Source organism: Phascolarctos cinereus, unplaced genomic scaffold (assembly GCF_003287225.1).
Source record: "Phascolarctos cinereus isolate Bilbo 61053 unplaced genomic scaffold, phaCin_HiC Scaffold_2;HRSCAF=192, whole genome shotgun sequence".
NCBI classification, from domain to species: domain Eukaryota; kingdom Metazoa; phylum Chordata; class Mammalia; order Diprotodontia; family Phascolarctidae; genus Phascolarctos; species Phascolarctos cinereus.
Genome location: NW_027555625.1, coordinates 123,447,389 through 123,461,555, shown reverse-complemented (window position 1 = coordinate 123,461,555; position 14,167 = coordinate 123,447,389). Strand labels below are relative to the sequence as shown.

At 41.9% G+C, this 14,167-nt stretch overlaps 1 protein-coding gene across 1 annotated transcript in view; it reads right to left on the bottom strand.

Annotated features, from left to right (window-relative positions):
- HK2 (hexokinase 2) overlaps positions 1-14,167 on the bottom strand; it is a 96,085-nt gene that overhangs the window by 26,518 nt on the left and 55,400 nt on the right. The window contains exons 3-6 of the mRNA XM_020985310.2: positions 9,681-9,829; positions 2,766-2,885; positions 1,692-1,787; positions 478-577 (exon numbers count right to left, since the gene is read on the bottom strand). Of these exons, the coding sequence (XP_020840969.1) occupies positions 478-577; positions 1,692-1,787; positions 2,766-2,885; positions 9,681-9,829 (465 nt within the window). The remainder of the gene's footprint in view (positions 1-477; positions 578-1,691; positions 1,788-2,765; positions 2,886-9,680; positions 9,830-14,167) is intronic.

Below are 14,167 nucleotides of genomic sequence, written 5' to 3'. Positions count from 1 at the left end.
TTACTTTTTACCTCCTTTGTATAGCACAGTGCTTGGCACATAGAAAGCGCTTAATAAATGTTTTCTGACTGAGACAGGAATATAGAGTATATTCAGAGTGTAAAGGAAATGTGGTTTTAGACACAATAAATTACTAGGCACTCCTGACACATGATCAGTCACTCGTTCTGCCTCAAATATTCCCTATTAGATTGTAAGAACACCTATCAATGTGCAATTAAGTGTTCACATAGTATATCAAAGTTACAAAGCTTTAAAAAAAAAGAAGAAGAAAAAGCCTTCTCCTTCTATCATTCTGTCCAAAGGCAAGGTTTGATATACCAAAGAAAGTGTGGAGAACTGTTCAAGAGAGCGGGAGCAGCAAGATGTTTCTACTCCCTCACCCAACTGAGTCCACCAAATCATCAAAAATAATGAAAGTCTGGGGGCCAGATGAGAAGAATCGCTCCTCCTGCCTGCGTTCTGATGGGAACTCACCCACAATGAGGCCGATCTCACAGTTCTGGTCATCATAGCCGCAGGTCATCATGGTACCCACGGTGTCGTTCACCACAGCCACGATATCAATGTCAAAGTCCTGCAACAATAAAAGACAGATGTGCTGCTTTTCTAGCCACCACAGTGACACCAAGAACTGGAGGGATGGAGAGACAGCATCTGGGCAGAAGAGCTGAGGGGGGAGGGGAAGAATTCTTCTCCCTGATGCCCACATAAGTGATCACTTAACTAGGAGTCAGAAGACTAGAGTCTGAATCCTGGTTGTGCATCAATGGCTGCCTGTGTGACCTTCATCTCCTCTAGCCTGCAGTCTCTTCTGTAAAATAAGGACGCTGGACCCTTTGGTCCCTTCCAGGTCGAGATTATGAGCCTATCATCTTCAGATCATAAACTGAGAAGAATCTTTCATCATTTTTCTTCTAATAGCTCCTTCCCTGATCTCCAATTTCCCATTGCTTTCTCCACCACACACACACACACACACACACACACACACACACACACACACACACCCCTTCCTAGTTTTATGCGTGAGGAAACTGGGGTATTCCTCTCATCTGCAGAGTCCTCTCCTTCCCTTCAGGCCTTCTTCCTAACTCCTCTTGCCACCAACTCTCAGCTGCTTTCCTGTCTTGTCACTGCACTGAGAGAAAAACCTTCCATGTCTGTCTTTCTGCCTCTCCCTGAAGAGCATCAAGAACTAGGAAGAACTTGAGATTATCGTGTTCAAGACTCTCATTTTGTAAATCTGTAACTCAGATAAGTTAAGTGATTTGCCTAAGGTCACCTATGTTTAAAACAGAAGAATTGGGATTGAAATCTTTCCTCTACACTAAGATGCCTTCATAAAATCATCACTAATCAAGTCTTCAGGTTGAAGGGACCTGGTTTTTCTATGCCATATAAATATATTTATAAATAAGTAATCTCTTAAGCTCACCTGGAAATGCCAAAGTCATTTACTATGTTTAAGCATGTCCTACAAAAATTCTCTGTGAGGGCTACCAAGGGTTCTCATACTCATACTCGCGTGTTTGTGTATGTATGTGTATAAGAATGCCAGAAGCAAGGGACAAGCTACATTTTCAAGTTCCTTCGCTAATGCTCTTCCCATTGTTTGTTTTCTGACCATAAAGCTCCTTCAGAGAGCAATCAGTACTCTCTCATATTCTCCCCACCAACCTTAAACTCACCCCTCGCCTTTGGATGGCTTTCCGGATCAGGGACACCACATCTCTCCCTTCTACACCACTGGATTTGAACCCTTTAGTCCATGAAACCAGGTAACTCTGGAGAAAGAGAAAAGAATGTGTGGACAAGAACACAGAAATAAATACTCCAAGGCCAATGTCCTCAAAAACAGCAGGAAAGCTGAGGCAAGAGATGCTATGTTTAAAGGAAACACTTCTCAGTAACTAGAACAAGAACGATGTCCTTTGTAGGAGACACATGCTGGGATCTGAGAGACTTTGGAACAGGAAAAGAAAGAAAATGGAAAGGTGAGAGATGGAAGAAGTCCATCGAGGCTATCTTTATAACTGGTATAACCTGCATTGAGCAGGTGATTAACACCTTATTTGATTACTTTAATACTTTGATGGGTCTCACTGATTTAGGCACTGCTCTTCCATTCCCGCAGAGAACATTCTATCCACGCCTTCTGATCCCGTGTGATTACTGTCCATGTCCTTCCATGAATCCTCCAACCCTGGAGGCCTTCCTCTGGCTCTTTCAATATTATGGGGATACAAGTGTAGCACTCAGCACAACCCATCCCATCCCATGCCATGCCATGCCATGCCAGAGTGATAAGCCTGACTCCTTTTCCAGGTCAGATGTATCTTTCTGCCTTTCATGCCTTAGTGAAGTCTTACTGCTTGACAGTAAGATCACAAAGGAAAGTAGGGGAAGTGGGAGAAGATCATGAACCCAGAAGGAAAGAGTCCACACAGAAGAAATTTTGCTATGACTCCTGACACCCTTACCTAGGGGCCTAACCTAAAGAATTCTCTCCCATTAGCCAGAACATCAATTCCTAAGCTTTTAGGCAAACAGACATTTTATGTATATTACAGGCAGGGAGAGTCTGCCTGCCTTTTCCCGTTCCCACCCACCCACAACTGCCCACTTCCTTTTCTCAAGGACCTCCTGATGGTCCTTTACCTTCTTCCTTCTCCCATTTCCCCACTCCTGCTCCAACCCTCCACTCTGACATGTTCCCTCATGCCAAAAAATTGCAAGGTGAGATGCTCCAGAGCTTGTCTTACCTCATCCAGCTTGGTCTGATGGCATGGGAATGAGAAGGTAAATCCCAAAGGCAGTTTCTTATTCTTGATCTGTAGCTTGTCCATGAAGTTGGCCAGGCATTCAGCAATATGGTCAAACAGCTGTAGATACATGGGGTTATCAGGGTAGAAAAGGTTATTTAGGTTCATAGGATTTCCAAGTGGAAGATATCATTTAGTTCAGCCTTTTCATTTGGAAGAGGAGGAGACTGGACCCAGAGTAGTGGAAGCTATGGGCTTTTAACTTGGAAGCCCAGCGCTTTCCACTTCACCTTCATCACCATCCAAAACATCCTCGCGAGTCAGATAGCTTTGCTTCAATTTTCTCATTTTAAAAAGAAAAACTCTGGTACAGAGTGTCTAGAGGTACTTAAACTTTGGACGTGTCAAGTTATTCATAACGACATGGATAAATCTGGGCTGTCCCCTGGTGCTCTTATCAAAAATAACCCGCGGCTAGATGGAAGATTGGTCTGATATACCGTGGCAGCTGTTTTCTTCTTCTGTTAAACTTCTTGTTGCCCTATCCAATCAACTCTTAGTGCCACTAAGAAACATTTAGGGCAAAGCCTTCCCGTCACCCAACTGCCAGATGAGTCATTCTTTGCTGGCACTGCTTTGGCAACCCATCAGAAGACAGTATAATCATTCATTTCACCTCATTAGTTCCAGGGAAAATGGCATGCTCACCAAAGGGCAATCTTTATTCTTTAACTTTAAAATGCCCCAATCAACACATAAGGAAAGGACTCCTTCTGAGCATGTCCTACAGGCATGGTGCCATGCAACGTTAATTCATTTAAACATTTATCAAAGGATCATAGACCTAAAAGCTGTAAAGAACCTCAGAGGCTAAGAAGCAGGTGTCTATTCCAGCTGCTTTGTTTTACAGATGAGAAAACTGAGGTCCAAGGATGACTTATCTGGGATCAGAAGAAGGATTAAGTTATCTATGGTATGCAGAGTACTATGGGGGGGGGGGTGGTGTCAACAGATAAGTTTAGAGAAGACAATCTCAGAGTTGAGTCTAGTAGGGGGAACAAGATAGAAACAAATAACTACAATATACAACATTCCAGAATAAGTATAGGGGAAAGAGGCACAGCTGAGATGGTAAGGAAGGGCTCAATTATTGCATAGAGTAGTTCTGAGAGACCTTGGACACATGCTATGGAATTATACCCAAGTCATTTAATCATTCAAGTAACTATAATATACATTCTCTGTGTTAATTACTTCATCGGGAAGCAGAGTGGCTAGGACAGGGAAGAGAGCAGGAAATTCTGCTGATTGGCAAAATTAACAGTTTTTTCCTAGAAGAGCAGTGAGCAGCAGCACACAGGGCCAGGCACGAAGACCTGGAGTTCAAGTCTTTCTCTCAGAGTTCCATACTTAGCTGTGTGATCATAAAACACACTGCTCAACCTCTCAGTGCCTCTGACTACTCTTCCAAGCCTATACATTACTGGGGTTTTTTCTTCAACTTCTTCCTTGTGGTAGATTTATCTGGCTACAGTTACCTACCACGCGAACTCAAAAAGGTGACATTTTCTCCCCAACATCATGTGCCAATAGCTAATGTGTAACCACAGAGCCTAAGGAGAAAGGACGCTATCTCAGTTGCCTAAAATTCTTGCAGTTCCAGCTTAAAGATAAGACTGAGTGGGGCATTTCTTTGTTTACATGACATTAAGACTCCCTTTTCTTAGATCCAGGTAAAAGCTTAACTTATTCAAGGAGGAAGAAATAGGAGGCTCTAAAAAGGATTCATGTTGTAGGTATGGGTGGCCTCTGAGGTCCCTTTCCATATGGTCTTGCAAGTGTCTACATGCATTTGGGATAATGGATTTTGAACTGGAGGGGTCCTCAGGAATCCTCTGGTCCAACCTCCTCATTTTCAAGATAAGTAAACTGAGGCCTAAAGTCAAACAGTGCGACAGAGCAGGGTATTTTAACCCAGATTCTTTGACTTCAAATTCAAGCTTCAGTCCACTATACTGTACAAACCCTCTAACTGTATGTTTATTATTGTTATTTCTTCTTGGGTCTTATTTCTCAAGAAGGAAGGAACATGATCATATCTAAGTTTTATATGTCCTCTACTGCCTACCACTCAGCTCTGCAAATAGCAGCCACTTAATGTGGGTTGAAGATAAACTATGAAAATCTATGAGCAAGATTAAAGCGAGCAAGGCTAAACTGAAGTCTCCCTTCCCACTATCCTCCATATTCCCCTATAGTAGAAAGCATTTAGAGAAGGTTAGCAACCAAATGAAAGATACAGCTGAACTGTGAAGTTCTCTCTCCCAACAACAGCCCTATAAAGTCCTTTCCCCCTCCTAGCTCCACTCACCCCATTGATACAGTCATGGGGGTATAAATCCCTTAAGAAAGAGGCTTATGGATTCACCCTACCCAATGACATATGTACTTTAAAAGAAGAAAGAGGAGGTGGTGGAGGGGGAAGAACAGTGAAAAAGATTAAGTGAAGGGAGGGAAGTCCTAAGAGAGCTGGGGCTGGGAACAGAGCCAAAGTTAACAGTTTTGTATACCTTCCTGAAATTTAATTTATTATAAATTTATCATACTTATATGTAGTATATACTTGGACCTAAGTCTTCTTGTACCTGACCCAGAAAGACCACAGAGTGACCCCCAGTTGGCATTAACTTTTCTTCTAGGAGCACTGGGGTACAGTACAGGCTGCTAGACTTGGAGTCAGAAGTCCTGGATCCCACTTAATAACTGTGTCCAAGGGCAAGTCATTTAACCTAGCCTGTTTCCACATCTCTAAAGTGAGATTTACGATATCTCTACTAACAAGATTGCTGTAAGGTTCAAATGAGGTAACTCTGCATAAAGTTGTCTTGTAAACCCTAAGTGCTTTGTAAATCAATTGTTATACTTGCTATATAATTTTAAGCATATAAAAAGGTTTAGTTCCACCCATGTCAAGAAATGGATAAAGAGGTAAATGTAGTCAGTGCCATTTTCTATCCCTACTGCCCTTATTTATGCAAAGGAGGGAAAGGTAAAATGGGGAAATCCTCTACCTTGAAGATGACAGATGCAGTCTAGCAAGTTTTTTAATTTACAATCTTAAAGAATTCTGCGGATTTATTTACCCATGTGTCACCATAGCTCTGGGTTTGAACCCAGCTATTCCTGACTCCGAGGCAAGCCCCCCCCATACACTTTACCAACCTGGGTCTTAGAACAGCAAGAGGGCAAATCCCACCCAGCTGTGCTATTCATTGGCTGAGTGACCCCAGGCAAGTCCAAGTTTCCTAAACTGTAAAATGAGGGGACTGAACTACAACCAGTAATTCTTAAACTGTGGGTTATGACCATATAGCCCTGAGGTCCCTTTTCAGGTTTGAATCTACAATCCTATCATCTAACAAAAATAGGTGATTTTTCAAAAAGTTAAAAAAAAAAAGTGAAACAAATTGGGCAAGCTGATAGAGCCAGACAACTGGTGAGAGTAGGCCTTTAGGAAGGGAGGAGAAAAAAAGGAAGTAGAATGGTGTTTACTAGGCCAGCCTATTTAGCCTTGACTGCTCTTCTAAAATCCCATCATCTGTAAGAAGCCTGTAATAGTCTCCCTTACACTAGTACCTTCCCGACAAGACGTCTCCAATTTATCTTGAGTCTCTTTTTTTACACATGTTTTTTTTTTAATGTTGTCTTTTCCATTACACTGTGAGATCCTTGACTTTTGCCATTCTTTATATCCCCAACAATTAATTAGCATAGTGCCTGGCACATGGTAGTTAATGCTTGTTGACTTGACTCATCTGTGCTTCCTTTATCTGACTGCTCTTTCTCAATTCCCTTTGCTAGCTCATCATTCACATTATTAGACTGAGCTGCTTTGAGAGTTGGAACTGTCTTTTGCCTTTCTTTGTATTCCCAGTACTTAGCTCAGTGCCTGATACATAGTAGGAGCTTGATAAATACTTGTTGACTGGCTGGGACTTGGGAAATAAGAGAAGGGATAAGGGGAAAGGACAGCAGGGAGGTTCTAGAACATCAGAAGGTGAAGGCTTTCACCAATCTAGATTTCTAATCACTGTCATAAAGAGGCCACTAATATTACATGGAATAATTGTCTCTGGTGAGATGCTGGGAGCCCTTTTAGGAAACTCCAATCCTTTCCCCCCAAAAAAAGGATAAGAAGTCAAAATGGGAACATTTCCTTTTCCACCTTGGTTCTGAGATCTAATGATTCCTCTCTCCCCTACAGACTCTAAGTAGCTACAGTGATTCTGAGATTCCCTGTTCCTAAGGAAGAGAGCTGCACCACAATTCTGTGACGAAGAGCAATTTCAGCTAAAGACTCAAAACCAGAGACTACTTTTAGGGGAGGGGGCAGGAAGAGAGAAGCTATAGATCATTTGAAAAGTGACTGGAAATAGTGGATCATAAAATTATACACAATTACAATTATGCCCCCAAAAAAATACAAATGACTTAAATGATATTTAATTGAACTCCTTCCCTTTACAAAAGGGAAAACTGAGGCCAAGGGATGGCAAATATCCAGGTTTGAATCCATATGTATTCTGGCTACAAATCTAAGAATCTTTCTACTATGTATTCCACAGTACTAGTGGAAGAATAAAGGTGCCTAATTTTTTTTTTAATTGTAGACTTAGATAACCAAGCACACTAGCAGAATACTACAAAGGCTGAACACACTCATATAGATGACTGTTAGAACTAAATAAGATATGTATTAACTGAGATGCATATTTGTTTTGCTGTGTGGTAATTAGGCATAACTGGTAGGCAATTCACATAAATGACTGTAATTAGCATTGGTCTTTTTTTTAAGGTGCCTGGGAGGCTGGTTCAGAAGGAACTTTTGCAAAGTCAAAATCAGTTTTCATTTCATTTCTTCTTGTTTTCTGAGTTCTCCAGTCTCTATACTCAGTATTAGTTATGAATTTTCCTTCCTATCAATACCATTTAATAATTAAGCATCATCCGTCCTTCACATAGGCCTCATCCTGATCTTCTAGAAGTTGCCCATGGATGAGGTTATCTACCCTCCCTTGAACAGGGAGTCTAGAATCCACTACTAATTAGTTGCTGTCTGAAAAGATTATCTGGTCTTTTTTTCTGAAATAAATTATTTTGAAGCTAAAATCAAATTCATCTTTATTTACTCTTCCTTACATTAAAAAAAGAAAGATTAAGAAACATTCATTTTTGAAGAAAAATAAAGGTTCTTAAATCCAGCTTTTCCCCCTCACCACAAAGTGGCACTCATTCCTGCTAAACTATACATTTCATGAAGGCAGGGACCAATCTAAACTTTGTATCTTCAACAGCCCTAGCTTAGGACATGGCACACCCCATTCCCACCTTACCCCCAATCTCTTTCTACCACCAGTTCAACTGCCAGAAATCTCTCTAATAAGAGCTAAAGATTTTCTTTCTATAGAGAAAGATATAAGTAAGCCTTTTTGCATTTGCAACTTGGGCTTGTTGGTGTTTTATTTTTTATCCTGTGCTTGGGTGGGAAGGGGAAATCCTGAAGAACTGAGCAGGGAAGGGTGGTGACAACCCATTTTGGTAACTGTGTGGTGGATGGATTAGAGCGGGGAGAAACTGGAGGAAAGGAGACCAACTCGGACTATGAAGGAGCCTGAACTAGACTAAGAGAAAGACTGGGAGAGGACAACAAGACTTGGCAGCTGGTTGAATGTCAGGGCTAAGCAACAGGGAAGAACCAAATCTAGAGAAGACATAATCAGACACCACGCCCTCCCCCCACTTTAGAGATGGAGAAACTCAATAGGAAAGAGAGTGACTTGCCCAGGGTCACAAGGGCAGGAAAGAACAGGTCTTTAACAACCAATTCGGTCTATTATATACTATATCACATTGTTTCCTATGAAATGCCAATTAGGAAGAATGTTGGTTGAGAACTCAAGAGACCAGGGATGGAAATAGAAACCAATGCTTTTAAAAAATGTATGTAACAGAAGCTCATGGTTTCATACACATTTCTTTTCTTCCTTTTTTTTTGGGGGGGAGGGGGTTGGGGGTGGTAAATACTGGAACATTTGTGTTTGAAAATTATTAAGTTCACAATAAAAGGCTTGTTAAAAAAAAAGGGGGGGGTGCAGCTAGGTGGTGCAATGGATAGAGCATGGGCCCTGGAGTCAGAAAGACTTGAGTTCAAATCTGGCCTAGACACTTGACACGTCCTAGCTGTGTGACCCTGGGCAAGTCACTTAACCTCGATTGCCTCACCAAAACAAAACAAAAAAAACCACCCAGCTTCCCCCCCACACACATAGACTGGTAAATTATATGCTATAACTAATGCAGGCAGACACACCTTGACTGAAGGGGCAGCAAAAATCAGTTCACCTATGGCCCATCCAGTCCAAAGCTTAAAAACCAGAACTTCTGAGCATTAAGATCCTAGTCTCCCAATCCCTGTTCATGTTCTCCAACCTCTGTTACTACGGTGAACTTATAGAAGAGAATCTCATACGAAGGTTTATACAGACACCTGTAGTAAAGAATTTAAAGGTTGTTGTCTGCCCTGAGTTCTAAACCCACATGTCCAACTAAGAGAAGGGCAGCTCTACCTGGCTGCCCATTGGCATCTCTTAGGAGGTAGCCACACTGCTGGAGTAGAAAGGGTACTGAACTTTGAGTCAGTGAAGGCAGGACAGCAACTGGCTCTACCATTCCAAATAGGCTATTTCCAAAAGCAAGAGCTTCTGACATATAGGGTCAAGCAATGTGTCCAGGAAAAGGGACAAATGAGGTCCAACAGCAAGGTCTTGAAGTACACATTCTTTGGCTTTCCCCAAAGAGAATAGCATCAGGTGAGCCTTAGAATGTGGAGTCTGAGAACCTCTCCAAGAAACCTACCTGGGTCCCACTGCCACGCATGATGTCCTCTGGGATGGCATAGATCTGGTTCTCCATTTCTACTTTCTGGAGGCCATTGTCTGTTACTCTCACTCTCAGCACACGGAAGTTGGTTCCTCCAAGGTCCAGAGCAAGGAAGTCTCCGTCTTCTGCAGAGAGGAAAAGAAAATGTATTTCCTGGCACTTTTCTCTGAAGGTCAAAGGGGGTTGAGATTGTTTGATTTGATCAACTTCCTTACTCAGAAAACTTCATCGGTAAAGAGACAATAACTGAGCGGAGCTTCACAGCCAGAGACAGCAGCAAGACTGGGAACACTGCCTAGTGGTGTGTTCAGTGCAATGTTCTGTATACCTAATTAACACTAGATGAATGTTTTTTTGACTTAGTTCACAATCATCCATTGAAAAAACATTTTCATGGCTCCGCAGGTGGCAGAATCCTGCATACAGTGTACCATCTGTGCATGGACACAGAACAGCTGAGTTTAAACCTAGATCAACCTTACCACCTGTGTATGCTTTAGGCAAATCCCTTCATATTTCTGGATTTTCTTGTTTCCTTATTTAAAAGCCAGGACAGATAACAGGAGGAAGTAGCTGAGCCACGGGGGCTCTGAAGTGGGGTCAGAGTGGTGGCTGTCCAAGGACAGCCGATGAGGCTCTTATATGACAGACCACTACAAATATAAGGAACCCTTAGGCTATGTGAATCCTGTGCCTCCTAGAGGGCCCCACCTTCCATAACTCCAGGCTCTCAGAAGCTCAAAGAGGGCAAAGACTGAATGAGGAAGGAGGGAACTGGAATGGGAAGAACAGTAAGAGAGAAGAAATCTGTTTTAGACTTTTAAAAGTAAGGAACCTTAGCATTTTAGGGAGCAGTAAAATGCATCCAGGAAACAATAATTGTGAAATATGGCTTTAGCAAATACAGAGGAAAACAGAAGGTAAAATCTATGTGGGGTCAGCACAGTCCGTACTCTGGAAAGCCACATAACCTGGGAGGAGGACTACAAACAAAGTAGTATACAATGTGCTAAAGGAAGAAGTGGGGAGAGAACATCCAGAAGAGCTTGAACTCTATCTTGCCTGAAAAATCTCAAGGACCAAAGACTTCAATAATACCACCTAGCTTTTTGTTGGGAAGAATGGCAAAGTCTTTGTGATATAGTTAAGCTTCTACAATTGCCCTAAAAACTGGTTCTCTGCTTACACATTTCCAGTGATGGAGCTCACTGACTCTCAGGCAGTTCATTTCCTTGTTGGACAAGAGCTCTAATTATTTAGAAATGTCTTCTGTATATAGAACTAGAGAGATGTCTTCTGTAATTTCCAGACAAGGTTCCAACTTTGTCCTCTAGGGCCACACAGGATATTGTATGGGTCTCCTAGAACATAAGTTGGCCACTTTATTATGAGATCTGAAAAAGAAATCTACAGACATCCACAGAAACATAATGGAATCATAGGCCATGTTCAGAATTTATGTAAGCCAGTTTTGTTTATTTGTTGTTATCCTGCTTTGGAGACTGTGAATGTTCTCCCCATCTTTCAATAAAAATTCTTCAGAGGTGATAGTCTAGTAGGATGAATAGAGTACTACATTTGGAGTCAGGAAAGCCTGGGTTCAAAGCTTGCTTTAAATACATAATCATAAAAGCTAGTTTTGTATAGTGATTTTAAGGTTTGCAGTGTGTTTTACAAATATTGTTTCATTTTATCCTGACAACCTTGGGAGGTAGGTGTTATTATTATCCCATATTGCAAATGGAGAAACTGAGGCTAGGGATGGTTAACTTGACTTGCCCAGGCCCTGCTGACTCTGAATCCAGCAGCTAGCTACATGGTCAAGTCCCTTAATTTCTCTGGATCTCAGCTGCTCATCTATAAAATTAGGTGGTTAAATCAAATTGCCTCTAAATCTATGGTCCTATGTAATAGGACTGTAATAATGACGATAGCTTACACTTGAGGATATACAGAACACTTTTATCTGGTCTTCACAAAAATACCCAGGTTGCCAGCCTCTGAACACAATCCAGTTTCTTAACAGCTGAATATAGTACTCTAGAAAAGGAATACTGACTTATGCAAAATAACAAGACTGCCCCTATCCTGGACACCACATTTGTAATAATTAACACAACTCTTATATTAAATGGTACTTTTTTTTTTAGCAGCCCCATCCTAATGAACTTATAGTCAACTAAAATCCCTAGGACCTTTTTTCAAAAGGGCTGCACGTTTAAGCTGTTCTTCCACAGTCTCTAACCGTTCAAGTAAGTAACTGTAGGACAAATGCAGGTTCCTTCTTTTAACTTGGCCCATGATGCCAGCCTGTGGAGATCTAGATCCTATGATCCTTCTCAGCTCTGCATCATATTTTAGTGGACTCAGCATTTTCTAGCTTTCGCTGGCAGTATATAAAAGTTAGGCACACAGAAGACAGGCAGAATCCAGGGTTGAGGTTGAGCCAAAAGTGATTAAACAGTGACAGAGGAAACCTAATCAAATCTTCTAATTCCAAACCTAGCATTCCTTCTACTACACACACATCTTGTCCAAGCTAGATCTGAGGAAGAGTACCATGTCCATCTACCACAAGACAAGCTCTGCTGGAAGACGGGGATAATGCAGCACTCACCTCTCCTGAGGCAAGCCAATCCGTTGGGAATAGCCAATCGTTAATTAGTACATTTTTCCTTGCATCAAGGCTAAATTTGTCTCACTGCAACTTTCCACTTGCTACCCATCATTTTAGACAGGCAGAACAAGAAGAAGCCCTTTCCACATAACACATTCAAATCTCAGGAGATGGTTGTTTCTCTTACGCCTTCACTTTCTCAGGAGTAATATGTCCAGCTTCTTCAACTGATCCCCAGTTTCCTCAATATTCTGGTCACCTTCCTCCTGGCATTCTTCAACTTGGTAATATTCTTTCCAAATGTGGGATCTTGAACCAAAAATAATACTCTAGGCAGCACACACAGAGTTTTAGGAAGTGAGGGAAAGGGAAAGGTGATAAGCATTTATATCCAAAGTGCTGGGCACAGTACTTAGCACATACAAATAATATCTCATTTAATCCTCACAACAACCCCGGGGGGAGCTGCTGTTATTTTCCTCATTCTACAATTCAAGTAGACACATAGTAAATGACTTGCCAGGATCACACAGCTAGTGTCTTGAGTCTGATTTGAACTCAGGTTTTCCTGACTCAACGTCCAGTGCTCTATGCACTACAGGAACCACCGCTGGAATGCAAACGACCAGGTTCTGGTCTGAGAAAGGGAGTGGAGAGATGAGTACAGTAGACACTAAACGAATTCTTATGCTTTACAGTTTTAGGGGCTACATCTATCAGTATTTAAAGCTGTCCCAAAGTGGGATAGGCTGAAGCAATAAGCATCCCATCAATCTCCTCCTAAAAGGAGATCTGTGAATTGAACTGAATTCACTGCAAACGGCTAACTAATTGTAAAGACCACTTATGGTGTTGCCACAAACACCACCCACACCCCTAACCTTCTCCTGTTTCACCTTCTCTTTGTATCCCCAATTCACAGCACAATATTTTTTCCAATAATAGATACCTAAATGTTCGTAAATTGAACTGAAATACTAAAAGCATAGTGCTGTTTTTGAAATGTCATGAGCAATTACTAATTTTCTTCAAGAAAGAAAAACGTACAACACTGTTATGTGAGAACCACTGAAATCCCAGGAGACAGACCCAGGAACAGCTATTCATACACGAACAAACACTGATCAAGCAGCACCTGTGGGCAGTAGACCTTTGGCCCTGATGAAAGAAATGAGAGATGCAGAATTCGGACTGGACACAGGCTTTCCCCCTCATGGAGCTTACAATCCAGCTGGCTGCTGTCCTTCCTTCTCAGAAGAGGACCAAATGACACAGAGTCAAGTTGCAGTATGTCCACTGTGGCTGATCAAACAGACCAATACGTGCTTGGAATGCTCCACCACAGGTCAGGCACAAATAGTCCCTGTGAACATTTGGGGTGGATTCTCTGAATTTGTGCATCTCCCATTTCTTTTGAGCTATTTCAATTCTGCTTTGCTCATGGAGCACAGCCCCTTCTCTGACGAGGGCACACCATGCTGGACTGTCCCATCCCAGTGTCTCCCACGTCACACAATCAATTCCCGAGTTCTTATGAGAGATCTTGAGAATGTCCTCGCTTCTTCTGACCACCACGTGCAAGCTTGCCCTTCATGAGTTCTCCATAAAAGGTAGAGAAGATACAAACGCTGATAACAAAGAGGAAACTGGAGAGGCTCTACTCTCCTCAATAACTTAGGATATGAAAGAACTTCCTAGATGTAGACAGAACCCCTAATCCTGCCCAGACAGATTTTTAGAAGAGCACACAAGGTAGAGAGCCTGTGGATGGTTCAACACAACCCAGGCCCACTACTGGAACAATTCAGAGGATAATTACAGTACCAAACTCTGAGCACCAGCTCAC